At 42.1% G+C, this 14,065-nt stretch overlaps 1 protein-coding gene across 8 annotated transcripts in view; it reads right to left on the bottom strand.

Annotated features, from left to right (window-relative positions):
- LOC106560333 (KICSTOR complex protein SZT2) overlaps positions 1 to 14,065 on the bottom strand; it is a 186,744-nt gene that overhangs the window by 74,923 nt on the left and 97,756 nt on the right. For 5 of the 8 annotated variants that reach the window (XM_014123152.2, XM_014123144.2, XM_014123150.2 and 2 more), the window contains exons 49-57: positions 10,420 to 10,470; positions 5,505 to 5,678; positions 3,883 to 4,080; positions 3,508 to 3,713; positions 3,051 to 3,214; positions 2,693 to 2,790; positions 2,306 to 2,438; positions 1,926 to 2,053; positions 976 to 1,023 (exon numbers count right to left, since the gene is read on the bottom strand). In XM_014123152.2, the coding sequence (XP_013978627.2) occupies positions 976 to 1,023; positions 1,926 to 2,053; positions 2,306 to 2,438; positions 2,693 to 2,790; positions 3,051 to 3,214; positions 3,508 to 3,713; positions 3,883 to 4,080; positions 5,505 to 5,678; positions 10,420 to 10,470 (1,200 nt within the window). The remainder of the gene's footprint in view (positions 1 to 975; positions 1,024 to 1,925; positions 2,054 to 2,305; positions 2,439 to 2,692; positions 2,791 to 3,050; positions 3,215 to 3,507; positions 3,714 to 3,882; positions 4,081 to 5,504; positions 5,679 to 10,419; positions 10,471 to 14,065) is intronic. The other 3 variants (XM_014123146.2, XM_014123147.2, XM_014123148.2) reach the window with 3 other exon arrangements.

The following is a 14,065-nucleotide window of genomic DNA, read 5'->3' as shown; positions in this document are numbered from 1 at the left end:
TGTGGTCATTGGGTTATTGGTCACCTCCCTGACCAAGCTCCTTCTTGCCTGGTTGCTCAGTTTGGTTGGACGGCCAGTTCTAGGTAGTCTGTTTAGTTCCATATTTTTTCCATTTCCCAATGATGGAGAACCACTGTGCTCTTGGAAACTTTCAACACTCTAGAAATTGTTTTATAACTTTTCTCAGATAGATACAGTATATGCCTCATAATTCTCAGAGATCTACAGAGACCTATTCTCAGAGATCTTGGACTTCATGGTATAGTTTCTGCTCTGACATGCAAAGTCAACTGTGGGACCTTATATAAACAGGTGTGTTTCTTTCTAAATCATGTCCAAACAATTGAATTGGCCACAGGTGGACTCCAATCAAATTTTAGTGACATGAAGGATTATCAAAGGCAATTGGATGCACCTGAGCTCAAGTTGGAGTGTAATAGAAAAGGGGTGTGAATACTAATGTGATTTAAATGTCTGTATTTCATTTTCAATACATTCGAAATAAAATCTAAAAACACTTTTTCACTTTGTCATTATGGGGTATTGTATGTATATGGGTGAGAGAAAAAAAAAAATGTTTTAATCAATTTTGAATTCCAGCTGGAACACAACAAAATGTGGAATAAGTCAAGGGGTATGACTACTTTCTGAAGGCAGCAGAGATTCCGTTTTCTCACCATTATTTTTTTGGACAGATTTTACGAGGCTCAAGAGGTAAATAGAATTCCATATTAATTGTAAGAAATCTGAATGAAACCAGAACAGCCTAGAGATAGTGTTGCTTGGTTGGGCTGGCTGCAGGTAAACTTACCTGTCAACCTACTATGAGGAGGAGGGCAGAGTCAGACTTACCTGTCAACCTACTATGAGGAGGAGGGCAGAGTCAGACTTACCTGTCAACCTACTATGGGGAGGAGGGCAGAGTCAGACTTACCTGTCAACCTACTATGAGGAGGAGGGCAGAGTCAGACTTACGTGTGAACTTACTAAGCACAGGGGTGTTCTCATCATCTGAACTGTCTTCTGTGGGCAAATAGAGATGAGCACAAACAAACAGCATGACATTGGCAGGATGCAGGCACTGGCAGGATGCAGGCACTGGCAACAGACAGCTCTATAGCTACACAGAGACACTAAGCTAAAGCTACAGACAGAGATTGTTTCAAAAGAAAGAAAGAAAGAAATGTTAGGCAGTTAAAGTTTGAAAAGGGTTGCTTTGATTGTCAGTGACAGAAGAGAGAGTGAACCCAAGTGCAGAACAGTAGCAGAGAAAGCATGTGATGTCACACTAAGCTTAGAAACAATGCTGCCTGTGTGTATATAATGCACGTCTACACTCATCTACAGTTAATCATTAGCAATTAGAACCATGCCATAAAAGGCATGCTGTTTCTGACGTGGAAAGAAAAGAGTTACGATGAGACATTTGGAAATAGCTAGAAATGTTCCATGTTGGGTTAGAATGTAGTATTTGGGTTTGTGCCCAGTTCTGCCTGTTAGCATCATAATAATATCTCTCTATTATGCTGATGTATTACTACATTCATTAAGTCATTTAGTAAAGTATGTCTGACCACACAATCCAGATATTTAACTACACATTCCAAAGTTACAGAGAGGAAAAGGGAACCTCAGGGGAAAAGGGAACCTCAGGGGAAAAGGGAACCTCAGGGGAAAAGGGAACCTCAGGGGAAAAGGGAACCTCAGGGGAAAAGGGAACCTCCACATTTTCTTATTTCTCAAAAATAATAGGAAATGGGGCATCATTTGAGGTGAATAAAATGAGCATCACATAGTTATAAAGGGCAATGATTATGTTTAACTCCATGAATCAAATAAGCAAACAAAATCATGGGTCAAGCAAACAGTGAACAGTGACTTCTTTCAGAGCACAGAGATAATAGAACCCTGGCTATAGCAGGTACCTTGCTCTGTGCAGCAATGCCACTGGTGGAAGTTCCTTCCAATGAGGATGAAGGTTCTAGATGTGGCAGGTGGTTGGCTGAGGTGTTGGATCAGAGGCATGGGAACAAAGATGTCTCCTTGGGTACAACTAAGGGACCAAACAAAAACACAAATGATAAAGTCATTATATATAAAAACATATCCTTTCAAAACTGTCTTGAAAGATGAAGTTTGTGAAATGTGTTTGTAAGCTTATGTATGTATATACATGTGTTCCTGATATATACTCTTTCCAAACTAGCTGGAAGCTTTTAAAATAACGCACACATATTCATATGCTTGATTCTTTCCAGTGATTGTGTCTTTCCAGCGATTGACTTGATTCTTTCAAATGACCCACCTCATTCTCTCGAACACCTTGACTGTGGTGTCACTGGCCAGGGAGCTGACCAGATTGACAATTTCTGTCAGGATGGGAGGAAGCAGGAACTGGGAGGCAATCTCAGCGGTGCACTGCTGAATGGACGGGCATCCTGTTTACACCAGAGACAGAGCAAGAGAAAAGGAGATGAAACAGAAAATGAGAGTCTCTCACAGAGAAGAGATAGGAGACGACGGCTTCATCCCAAACGGCACCATATTCCCTTTACAGTGCTCTACTTTAGACCAGAGCCCATCAAGCGAAACAGACAATCGGTTTGGGAAGCAGATCATCTTTTATATTACCTCCTCTCCTGTCTCCTTTCCACTCCAGCAGAAATAAGGAGAGGGCAGAGGAGCCACTCACCAACGTTAGCCATGAAGGTGATCCAGGGCTGACAGGTGACCTGATACAGAGGGTGTAGGGTCCCAACGTTCCCCTCCTCTAGCTGGGACACATGTCTCCTGTTGGAACATACACACACACACCCATTAAACAGTGCAATACTGCTGACAAACTCCACATTTAACAGTGGTGACCAGACTTTGTTTCAAGTGGTATTTTCTGTCTTTCAAATACTTTAGTTGCACTTAATTGAACTTGCCTGTCGCAATGGAACCAATAGAATAGTTCAAACTATGCCCAAATAAAACACTCAAAGTATTTAGAAGAAAACAGATCCTCTTTTAACCCAGATCTAAATCCAGCCTGTGTATATGCGAACCTCTGGGCCTGCTCCAGTTCTACAGCCATGGACCTCTCCTGGCTCCACTGCTGCTTCACGCTCTCCGTCCTGTGTCTCCTACGTGTCCGACCCTCCTCCCCCTTCTCCTGAACGATGTCGTCTGTCGTCTTAGGGATCTCCAGCTCAGATGAGTCTGGCTTGCTCTGCAGGGAGGATCAACATTTCTTCATCACTCTTTACTAGTGAATCAAACAGCAACGTGGTTGTTCATAATCCAAATATTGATATAATGTTGATCTCGGATGAATGTAGCACTGACAGAACCAACTCAGTTGAGACATAGAACTGTTTGATGAAATATTCTGAAATGGCACTCTATTCTCTATACAGTACACTACTACCAGAAATAGAAAAGTTGTTAATTAGGGAATAGAGTGCCATTCTGGACACAATCCACTTTTACAACACGTCACACTTTCAATGAAAGAGAACTCACCAGTATTTCCCAGAAGCTTCGGCGGGTGGTCTTGCCGGTGGGTGTGTTAGACTCGGGGGTGCTTGGTCCAGTGTTGGGGCTGGTCCCAGAGGGGGGAGGGATCAGAGTGAAGGGGGAGGGGCTGTTCTTAACACTCCTAGAGCCACTACAAGACATCAAGCTGTCCTTAAATTCCTTCACTTCCAATGGAGGAGAACTTAAATGACCTAAAAAGAAGATGTGGAGATGAACCTGATAACATTGATTGATTTTAAAACAAATCTGAATTTGATTGATAACATAGTCTACCATTTTAAACAACAATCTGAATTCACTTTCTAAGAGGACCAATAAAGCATTTGCAGTTCAGGTACTGTAATAGTAGTATTTCCTCACCGTTAGTTGTGTCTTCTCTCTGACCTCTCCCAGGTGTGGTAAGGAACGTCTCCAGACACAGCGGATTGGGCAGGACCCTCAGTTCCATGATGACGTCACAGAGGGTGTGGCGCAGGGCTCCTCGCAGTTTGTCAGTCAGCTGCAGGGGGGAAACGTTACCTTGCTCCCAAATGTCAAAACGTACCCTCATCTCTGACCCTGTCAGGAAGAACAGATGATCAACTGACTGATGGACATAGCACTGAGCATGTGTAGAACTAGCCTGGTCCCAGATCTGTTTGTGCTGTTTTGACAACTCCTATGGTCATTGTCATGTGACAATTTCAAGCCAGAACATTGCTTGTCCCAGATCTGTTTGTGCCGTCTTGCCAACTCCTATGGTCATTGAACTAGCCTGGTCCCAATTCTGTTTCTGCTGTCTTGTCAATGAGCACATTGTGACTATGACCATAGGAGTTGGCTATACAGCACAAACAGATCTTGGACCAGGCTAGTGCAGAGAACACACCTGATTAATGATGACAGTCCTGTAGAGCAAGGCCCAGCAGATTTAAACAGTTCAGGTAGTTGGCCTCTAATTGCTAACCCTACACAAATACATAATGGTTCACTAGATTACCACACGAGAGAGGAGGCTACTCTCAGAACTCATTTAATTCTCTCAAACAAACTAGGAAGCAGAAATCATATTTGCCAATTAAAGTTGTTAGCTATATGCAAATAAATGTTTTATGCACTGAATTATTTTGCTGAAGTTCTTTAAACAAAAAAAAAAGTTTCATTGAAATGTATTCAATGTCACATCGACAAAAAACATCCCTGTATCAAAAGAGGGAATTAAAACTCTTTGTAACATTCCGCAGTGACCATCATTATGCAGACAGATGTAGCTGTCCTACTCAAGGTGACATCGCATATTCATTCCAGAGTGAGACCATTACATAGGACTTATTGCTCTGTTTATTAACAAATCCATATTGTGAATTGGTGCTTTAGGAAGTTTGAGTTTGTCAACAATTGATTTAATTAAAACGCTTAAAGTGTAACTTTTTTGGCAACCTGCCAAAATTCACATAGAAGAGTTATAGATCTGTTATTCTCATTGAAAGTCTAAGAATGTGCACTATTCCTATGCTTCCCGAAGTTTAGTTTTTGCGCCTTTTACTTTCGGTTTTGTACACCATCTTCAAACAGCTGATAATACTATATTTTTGGTTATGGAAAATATATTTCACAGCAGTTTAGATGGTAGAATTCTCTACACTATACTTGCTTGCTTTGTCACAAACTGAAATTAGGCGAACAATTAGAATTTTAGCAACCAGGAAACGGCGGAGCGTTTACTGCGTAGTGCACTTTTAATAGAAGAAATCGACAATGCAGCACATAATAGAAAAATAATTTTATGACACTGTTCAACAAGAAAAATACACAACAACAACTCCACCAATGGTTCCTCTGGCTACCCTGGCAGGGTCATGTTCATCGGCACTAAACAGAGAGGTATTATCTGAAAGTCCAATAAGAAACAATACTTTTCATTTTCCCTTGCAAAACATTTTGCTACAATGTGCCCTAATGAACAGGACCCTGATTTCTAGAGAAAACCTACCGGGCTTTACCTGAGCTGAGGTAGTTGGAGTCCACCTTAATGACAGTTGTCAGGGTGTCAAACTGTTCTGGCTGTAGGAGGATGCTGGAGGGATCTCCTCTGGGTGATGTGGTGCAGTTGTGGGCAAGAACCTGCAGGGGGCATCCTTGAGCATCTACGAACGACAGCGCGATACAGGCAATACCTGAAGGCAACAGGTGAAATGTGGAGGACAGCGTAATATACTTACTACAGGATGAATAGAGAAGACATGAGTCCTCCAACTACAAGGTGGTGCTCTGTTTTATGGTCCTTCGAGCCAGATAGTAATTTTTGTTCATTAACAATAACCTTGATTATGTTTTTATCTAAACTCAACAAAAAAAAGTTCAAGTGCAATTAAGTGCAGTTTTGAAACGACAATGATTGTGTGCGGCATTATAAAACATAGAAAGATTCTCCATAGATTCTGTCTGATACTGTTCTGCATCAACAGATAAACTACAGTATAAATCCAAAACAGACAAACCATGACCTTTGTACTACAAGTAAGTTGATGTTCCATCCCAACACATAAATCAGACCGCCTTGTCTTCTGATTCTCACCAAAGCCGTGCTTCAGCCTCACCTCATTAACCCTGTACCATACAGGCAGGCATTCCTCACCCACACAGGACACCTGTGTTAAATAATATTACAGTTGATCCTCCCGGCCCATGTTTGGTTTGATATGGCTATGAGCATGTACCATTAGCGGGGATAGAGGCATGCATGGTGTAGTGATGTGCTGGTGTAACTAGAAGCCTGGCAGGCAGGCGTGCTGAAGAGAGACATGCATTACAGAAATTACCTGGAATAAATCAGCAAAACAGACACACAGCCATCTCTTCTACAACCCCCTGTGCTGGGCTGAGCTTCACACTGCCTGCGTATCTGCCTATTGCAGTCAGCCAGTCAACAAAGCCGCCACATGTCATTCTCAAACCACTAAACCCACTTATCACGTTACTGTTTCTCTCCAGGTTTGGCTACTGGTAATACTATGTGTTTGTGCATTCTGATGACTGAAAGAGTCAGTCGGAGCGAGTGACTTGATGTGTTTGCCCTTTGTGTTTTGCATTGGTTACTTTAGCAGGGTCTGACAGGCCGTCACTTGCAAGTCTCTCTCGCACACACAAGTCCATTTGGGCTCAGCAGTCTCTCCATCCATACCATCGCAGTGGCTTTACTCTGACAGGCTGTGTCCCAAATGGCCCATAGGGCTCTGGTAGAAAGTAGTGCACTACAGTACATTCTGAAAGTTTTCAGACCCCTTGACTTTTTCCACATTTTGTTACGTTACAGCCTTATTCTAAAAGGGATTAAATACATTTTTTCCCACATCAATCTACACACAATACCCCACAATGACAAAAGCAAAAACTGTTTTTGATATCTTTGCAAATGTATTAAAAATAAAAAAAACAGACATACCTTATTTACATAAGTATTCAGACCCTTTGCTATGAGACTCGAAATTGAGTTCAGGTGCATCCTGTTTCCATTGATCATCCTTGAGATGTTTCCATAACTTGATTGGAGTCCACCTGTTGTAAATTCAATTGATTGGGCATGATTTGGCACACACCTGTCTATAAAAAGGTCCCACAGTTGGGAGGTCGAAGGAATTGTCCGTAAAGCTCTGAGACAGGATTGTGTTGAGACACAGATCTGGGGAAGGGTACCAAAAAATGTCTGCAGCATTGAAGGTTCCCAAGAACACAGTGGCCTCCATCATTCTTAAATGGAAGAAGTTTGTAACCACCAAGTCTCTTCCCAGAGCTGGCCGCCCAGACAAACTGAGCAATCGAGGGAGAAGGGCCTTGGTCAGGGAGGTGACCAAGAACCCAATGGTCACTCTGACAGAGCTCTAGAGTTCCTCTGTGGAGATGGTTGTCCTTCTGGAAGGTTCTCCCATCTCTACAGCACTCCACCAATAAAGCCTTTATGGTAGAGTGGCCAGACAGAAGCCACTCCTCAGTAAAAGGCACATGACCGCCCGCTTGGAGTTTGCCAAAAGGCACCTAAAGACTCTCAGACCATGAGAAACAATATTCTCTGGTCTGATGAAACCAAGATTGAACTCTTTGCCTGAATGCCAAGCATCACGTCTGGAGGAAGCCTGGCACCATCCCTACGGTGAAGCATGATGGTGGCGGCATCATGCTGTGGGGATGTTATTCAGCGGCAGGGAGTAGAAGACTAGTCAGGATCGAAGGAAAGATGAACGGGACAAAGTACAGAGAGATTCTTGTTGAAAACCTACTTCAGAGCACTCAGGACCTCAGACTGGGGTGAAGGTTCACCTTCCAACAGGAAAACGACCCTAAGCACACAGCCAAGACAATGCAGGAGTGGCTTCGGGACAAGGGCCTAAATGTCCTTCAGGGGCCCAGTCAGAGCCTGGACTTGAACCCAATCTAATATCTCTGGAGAGACTTGAAATTAGCTGTGCAGCGATGCTCGACATCCAACCTGACAGAACTTGAGAGGATCTGCAGAGAATAGGAGGAACTCCCCAAATACAGGTGTGCCAAGCTTGTTGCGTCATACCCAAGAAGACTCAAGGCTGTAATCGCTGCCAAAGGTGCTTCACCAAAGTACTGAGTAAAGGGACTAAAAACTTACGTAAATGTGATATTTCAGTTTAGTATGTTTTATACATTTGCTAACATTTCTAAAAACCTGTTTATGCTTTGTCATTACGGGGCTATTGTGTGTAGATTGAAGAGGGGTAAAAAAACTATTTAATCCATTTTAGAATAAAGCTGTAACGTAACAAACGTGGAAAAAGTCAAGGGGTTTGAATACTTTCTGAATGTACAGTTGAAGTCGGAAGTTTACATACACTTAGGTTGAAGTCATTAAAACTCATTTTTCAACTACTCCACAAATTTCTTGTTAACAAACTATAGTTTTGGCAAGTCAGTTAGGACATCTACATTGTGCATGACACAAGTAATTTTTCCAACTGTTTACAGAAAAATTATTTCACTTATAATTCACTGTATCACAATTCCAGTGGGTCAGAAGTGTTGACTGTGCCACTAAGTTGACTGTGCCTTTAAAACGGATAAAAAAATGTATGAAATGTATGCATTCACTACTGTAAGTCGCTCTGGATAAGAGTGTCTGCTAAATGACTAAAATGTAAATAGCTTGGAAAAATCCAGAAAATGATGTCATGGCATTAGAAGCTTCTGATAGGCTAATTGACATCATTTGAGTCAATTGGAGGTGTACCTGTGGATGTATTTCAAGGCCTACCTTCAAACTCAGTGCCTCTTTGCTTGACATCATTGGAAAATAAAAATTAAAAAATCTGACAAAACAAATGCCTGAAGGTACCACGTTCATCTGTACAAACAGTATGCAAGTATAAACACCATGGGACCACGCAGCCGTCATATCGCTCAGAAAGGAGACGCGTTCTGTCTCCTAGTGATGAACGTACTTCGGTGCGAAAAGTGCAAATCAATCCCAGAACAACAGCAGAGGACCTTGTGAAGATGCTGGAGGAAACGGGCACAAAATTATCAATATCCACAGTAAAACGAGTCCTATATCGCCATAACCTGAAAGGCCGTTCAGCAAGGAAGAAGCCACTGCTCCATAACCTCCATACTTCCAAAGTTGTGGCAAAATGGCTTAAGGACAACAAAGTCAAGGTATTGGAGTGGCCATCACAAAACCCTGACCTCAATCCTATTTAAAATCTGTGGGCAGAACTGAAAAAGCGTGTGCGAGCAAGGAGGCCTACAACCCTGACTCAGTTACACCAGCTCTGTCAGGAGGAATGGGCCAAAATTCACCCAACTTATTGTGGGAAGGTTGTGGAAGGCTACCCGAAACATTTGACCCAAGTTAAACAATTTAAAGGCAATGCTACCAAATACTAATTGAGTGTATGTAAACTTCTGACCCACTGGGACTATGATGAAAGAAATAAAAGCTGAAATAAATCTCTCTCTACTATTATTCGGACATGTCACATTCTTAAAATAAAGTGGTGATTTTAACTGACCTAAGACAGGGGTACTTGTTTAGACTCATAAGACCATAGGCCTACTGGTAAAATCCATGAGGGGGTACTTTTCAGAACGAATACAACTCCACAGTTCTAAAGATAGGTTAACCTAAGACTAGACCATTCTTAACTCTGCTCAACAGAATTATTCCACTATGCATGAGTACATTGCAGTAACTCTGTGTTTAGTCAGCCTATATCTCTCATGGGACAAGTCTCATCAGCCGTAAATATCACTGCCTAATCGGAAAACCATTAAATTAACTGGATGCTATTAAAACGAATGCACACATTATTTTGCTTGATTATTTTCCATTCCACTTCTTATTGAGCAGCATCTCTTGATAGGCTAGAGAAGCCATTATAACAGAGACCAAAGCCAGTTAAACACACACATTGAAGCTTTAATGCAGCAACATACTACATGAAAGAAAGACCATGCAACACAGCCTGAGCCCACCTACAGTGTCCAGGTGAAGTGTGTGGAGGGAGAGAGAGCGAGAGAGCGAGAGAGAGCGAGAGAGAGCGAGAGAGAGCGAGAGAGAGCGAGAGAGAGTGCGAGAGAGAGAGCGAGAGCGAGACACACACACACACATCACTCTGCATGCCACTTAAAAAGTAATCCAAGGAGCATAGGGCAACTGGAAATAACATTCCGGTCCACATTAAAGACTACTGCTGTTGAATTACAGCCAATTTACTTGCAAAGAGACAATCTACCTAAAGAGTAAAGCACTGCCAAATGAAGCAATAGGTACAGTAAGATGATGCAAGAGCAAGAAGCACACCCAGCCAGCCAGGCCAGTAGATGGCGCTATTGTACACAGGACAGGCTGCAGAGAGGGAGCAAAGGTAGTTAAAGGTTCATGACATGTGATACCTTGGAACTGAGAGGGTGGGAAGAGGTGCTGAATGAGGTCCGACATGGTACCTGAGTCAACAGACAGACAGGCAGAGACAGACAGACATACCCTTAATACATTACTTTCTGCTATCAGATACAGTGCCTTCAGAAATGATTCATACCCCTTGACTTATTTCACATTTGGATTAAATAGATTACATTTTCTAACCCCATAATGACAAAGTAAAAACATGTTTTTAGAAGAAAAATGAAACAGAAATATCTAATTTACATAAGTATTCACACCCCTGAGTCAATACTTTGTAGAAGCACCTAAGGCAGCGATTACAGCTGTGAGTCTTTCTGGGTAAGTCTCTAAGAGCACGATTATGACCTGAGTGAAGCGTGCGTAAATGGAATGTAATTCCCTTTTTATACACTTCTCTCTATGCATATTCTGACGAACTTAAGCATGAGAATAGCGTGCTATTCATTTGCTATCCGATTTCGGTGTAGACTGAATAAATGAAGGTATGGCGGAGGTGTGTCTACAGATATGATGTATTCTGACCTTGACTAAATCGTTACGGAGCGGAGCACAGACCAAGCCATAACAGTTTGAACACGACACATGGTGAAATACTTGGCTGTTTCGTCACACAGTTACATGGATAGTGCAGGCAATAGATGAGGGTATAGCCTACTATTGTACACTGTTCTCCCTATTATAATTGTATATGTACAGTAATCTTACAACATTACCATGGGTTGAAGAACTGAATGTGGCAATATTCAGAAGGAATCAATCCACCGTTTTCTTTCTTCCATGCGTAAAGGCTCTCAAACCTGTTTATGATTCAAAAATACTTTTCTAACCCTAAATAATCTACAAGATCAGAGTATTTTTTAAATCTACCAATTGGTGCTGAAACAGACACGAAAATGCATATATTTAGATGGGTTTCTTTAATTGATGCCTGATATTCTGAACCAGTTCTCTCGATATATTTTATTGAGTCAGTCGACAAAATTCGAACTAAAAAAGGTACACCGCATTTAAAGGGATGGCTTAAGATAAATGTACTGAAAACCCTTTTGAATAAAAACTCCCCGAAAAAAATCTGTTGGCCAGCAAGTGGGAGGGTTTTTTCAGTGGTTGAATTACATTTGTTCAGCGTGTGCAAGGGAACCACGCCGGCAAAGCCCGTTACACACCTTCATAAGATAAGTCTGAATACCATCTACTGATAGGAAAAGGCGTGCGTAAGAAAGGCGTAATTTCCTAAATCGGAATTGGGCCCTAAGAGCTTTCCACACCTGGATTGTGCAACTTTTGCACATTAACTTAAAAAAATTATTCATGCTCCGTGAAATTGGTGGTTGATCATTTTTGCTGTCTTCTTGGTAAGCAACTCAAGTGTAGATTTGGCCTTATCCTTTCGGTTATTGTCCTGCCGAAAGGAGAACTAATCTCCAAGTCTCTGGTGGAAAGCAGACTGAACCAGGTTTTCCTCTAGGATTGTTTTTTTAATTTGACCTTTATTTAACCAGGTAGTCTAGTTGAGAACAAGTTCTCATTTACAACTGCGACCTGGTCAAGAATAAAGCAAACCAGTTTGACACATACAACAACAGAGTTACACATGGAATAAACAAACATACAGTCAATAATACAGTAGAAAAAAATCTATATACAGTGTGTGCAAATGAGGTAAGATAAGGGAGGTAAGGCAATAAATAGGCCATGGTGGTGAAGTAATTACAATATACCAATTAAACACTGGAGTGATTGATGTGCAGAAGATGAATGTGCAAGTAGAGATACTGGGGTGCAAAGGAGCAAGATAATTAAATACAGTATGGGGATGAGGTAGTTGGATGGGCTGTTTCCAGATGGGCTATGTACAGGTACAGTGCTCTGCGAGCTGCTCTGACAGCTGGTGCTTAAAGCTACTGAGGGAGATATGAGTTTCCAGCTTCAGTGATTTTTACAGTTCATTCCAGTCATTGGCAGCAGAGAACTGGAAGGAGAGGTGGCCAAAGGAAGAATTGGCTTTGGGGGTGACCAGTGAGATATACATGCTGGAGCGCGTGCTACAGGTGGGTGCTGCTATGGTGACCAGTGAGATGAGTTAAGGCGGAGCTTTACCTAGCAGAGAATTGTAGATGACCTGGACTCAGTGGGTTTGGAGATGAGTATGAAGCGAGTGCCAAGCCAACGAGAGCGTACAAGTCGCAATGCTGGGTAGTATATGGGGCTTTGGTGACAAAACGGATGGCACTGTGATAGACTGCATCCAATTTGTTGAGTAGAGTGTTGGAGGCTATTTTGTAAATGATGTCGCTGAAGTCGAGGATCGGTAGGATGGTCAGTTTTACGAGGGTATGTTTGGCAGCATGAGTGAAGGATGCTTTGTTGTGAAATAGGAAGCCGATTCTAGATTTAATTTTGGATTGGAGATGCTTAATGTGAGTCTGGAAGGAGAGTTTACAGTCTAACCAGACACCTAGGTATTTGTAGGCAACGGAAGGAGAGTTGTATGGCAATGAAGCTCGTCTGGAGGTTAGTTAACACAGTGTCCAAAGAAGGACCCAAAGTGTACAGAATGGTGTCATCTGCGTAGAGGTGGATCAGAGAATCACTAGCAGCAAGAGCGACATCATTGATGTATACAGAGTATAGTCGGCCCGAGAATTTAACACTGTGGCACCCCCATAGAGACTGCCAGAGGTCCAGACAACAGGCCCTCCGATTTGACACACTGAACTCTATCAGAGAAGTAGTTGGTGAAGCAGGCGAAGCAGTCATTTGAGAAACCAAGGCTGTTTAGTTTGCCGATAAGAATGTGGTGATTGACAGAGTCAAAAGCCTTGGCCAGGTCGATGAATATGGCTGCACAGTAATGTCTCTTATCGATGGCGGTTATGATATTGTTTAGGACCTTGAGCGTGGCTGAGGTGCACCCATGACCAACTCTGAAACCAGATTGCATAGCGGAGAAGGTACGGTGGGATTCGAAATGGTCTGTAATCTGTTTGTTAACCTGTTAGGGCTAGGGGGCAGTATTTGCACGGCTGGATAAAAAAAATGTACCCGATTTAATCTGGTTACTAATCCTACCCAGTAACTAGAATATGCATATACTTATTATATATGGATAGAAAACACTCTAAAGTTTCTAAAACTGTTTGAATGGTGTCTGTGAGTATAACAGAACTCATTTGGCAGGCAAAACCCTGAGACATTTTCTGACAGGAAGTGGATACCTGATGTGTTGTATTACCTTTAAACCTATCCCATTGAAAAACACAGGGGCTGAGGAATATTTTGGCACTTCCTATTGCTTCCACTAGATGTCACCAGCCTTTACAAAGTGTTTTGAGTCTTCTGGAGGGAGATCTGACCGAACAAGAGCCATGGAACGGTGATGGCCCATTAGACACCTGGCGCGCGAGTTCATGTTGGGTACCCTCGTTCCAATACGTTATAAAAGAGTATGCATTCGTCCACTTTGAATATTATTCATGTTCTGGTTAAAAAAGGCCCTAATGATTTATGCTATACAACGTTTGACATGTTTGAACGAACGTAAATATATTTTTTCCCCTCGTTCATGACGAGAAGTCCGGCTGGCTTAGATCATGTGCTAACAAGACGGAGATTTTTGGACATAAATGATGA

The sequence above is a fragment of the Salmo salar genome, chromosome ssa10 (assembly GCF_905237065.1).
Source record: "Salmo salar chromosome ssa10, Ssal_v3.1, whole genome shotgun sequence".
Classification (NCBI taxonomy): Eukaryota; Metazoa; Chordata; class Actinopteri; order Salmoniformes; family Salmonidae; genus Salmo; species Salmo salar.
The sequence above is the reverse complement of the archived record's forward strand: the minus strand, read 5'-3'. Positions and strand labels throughout refer to the sequence as shown.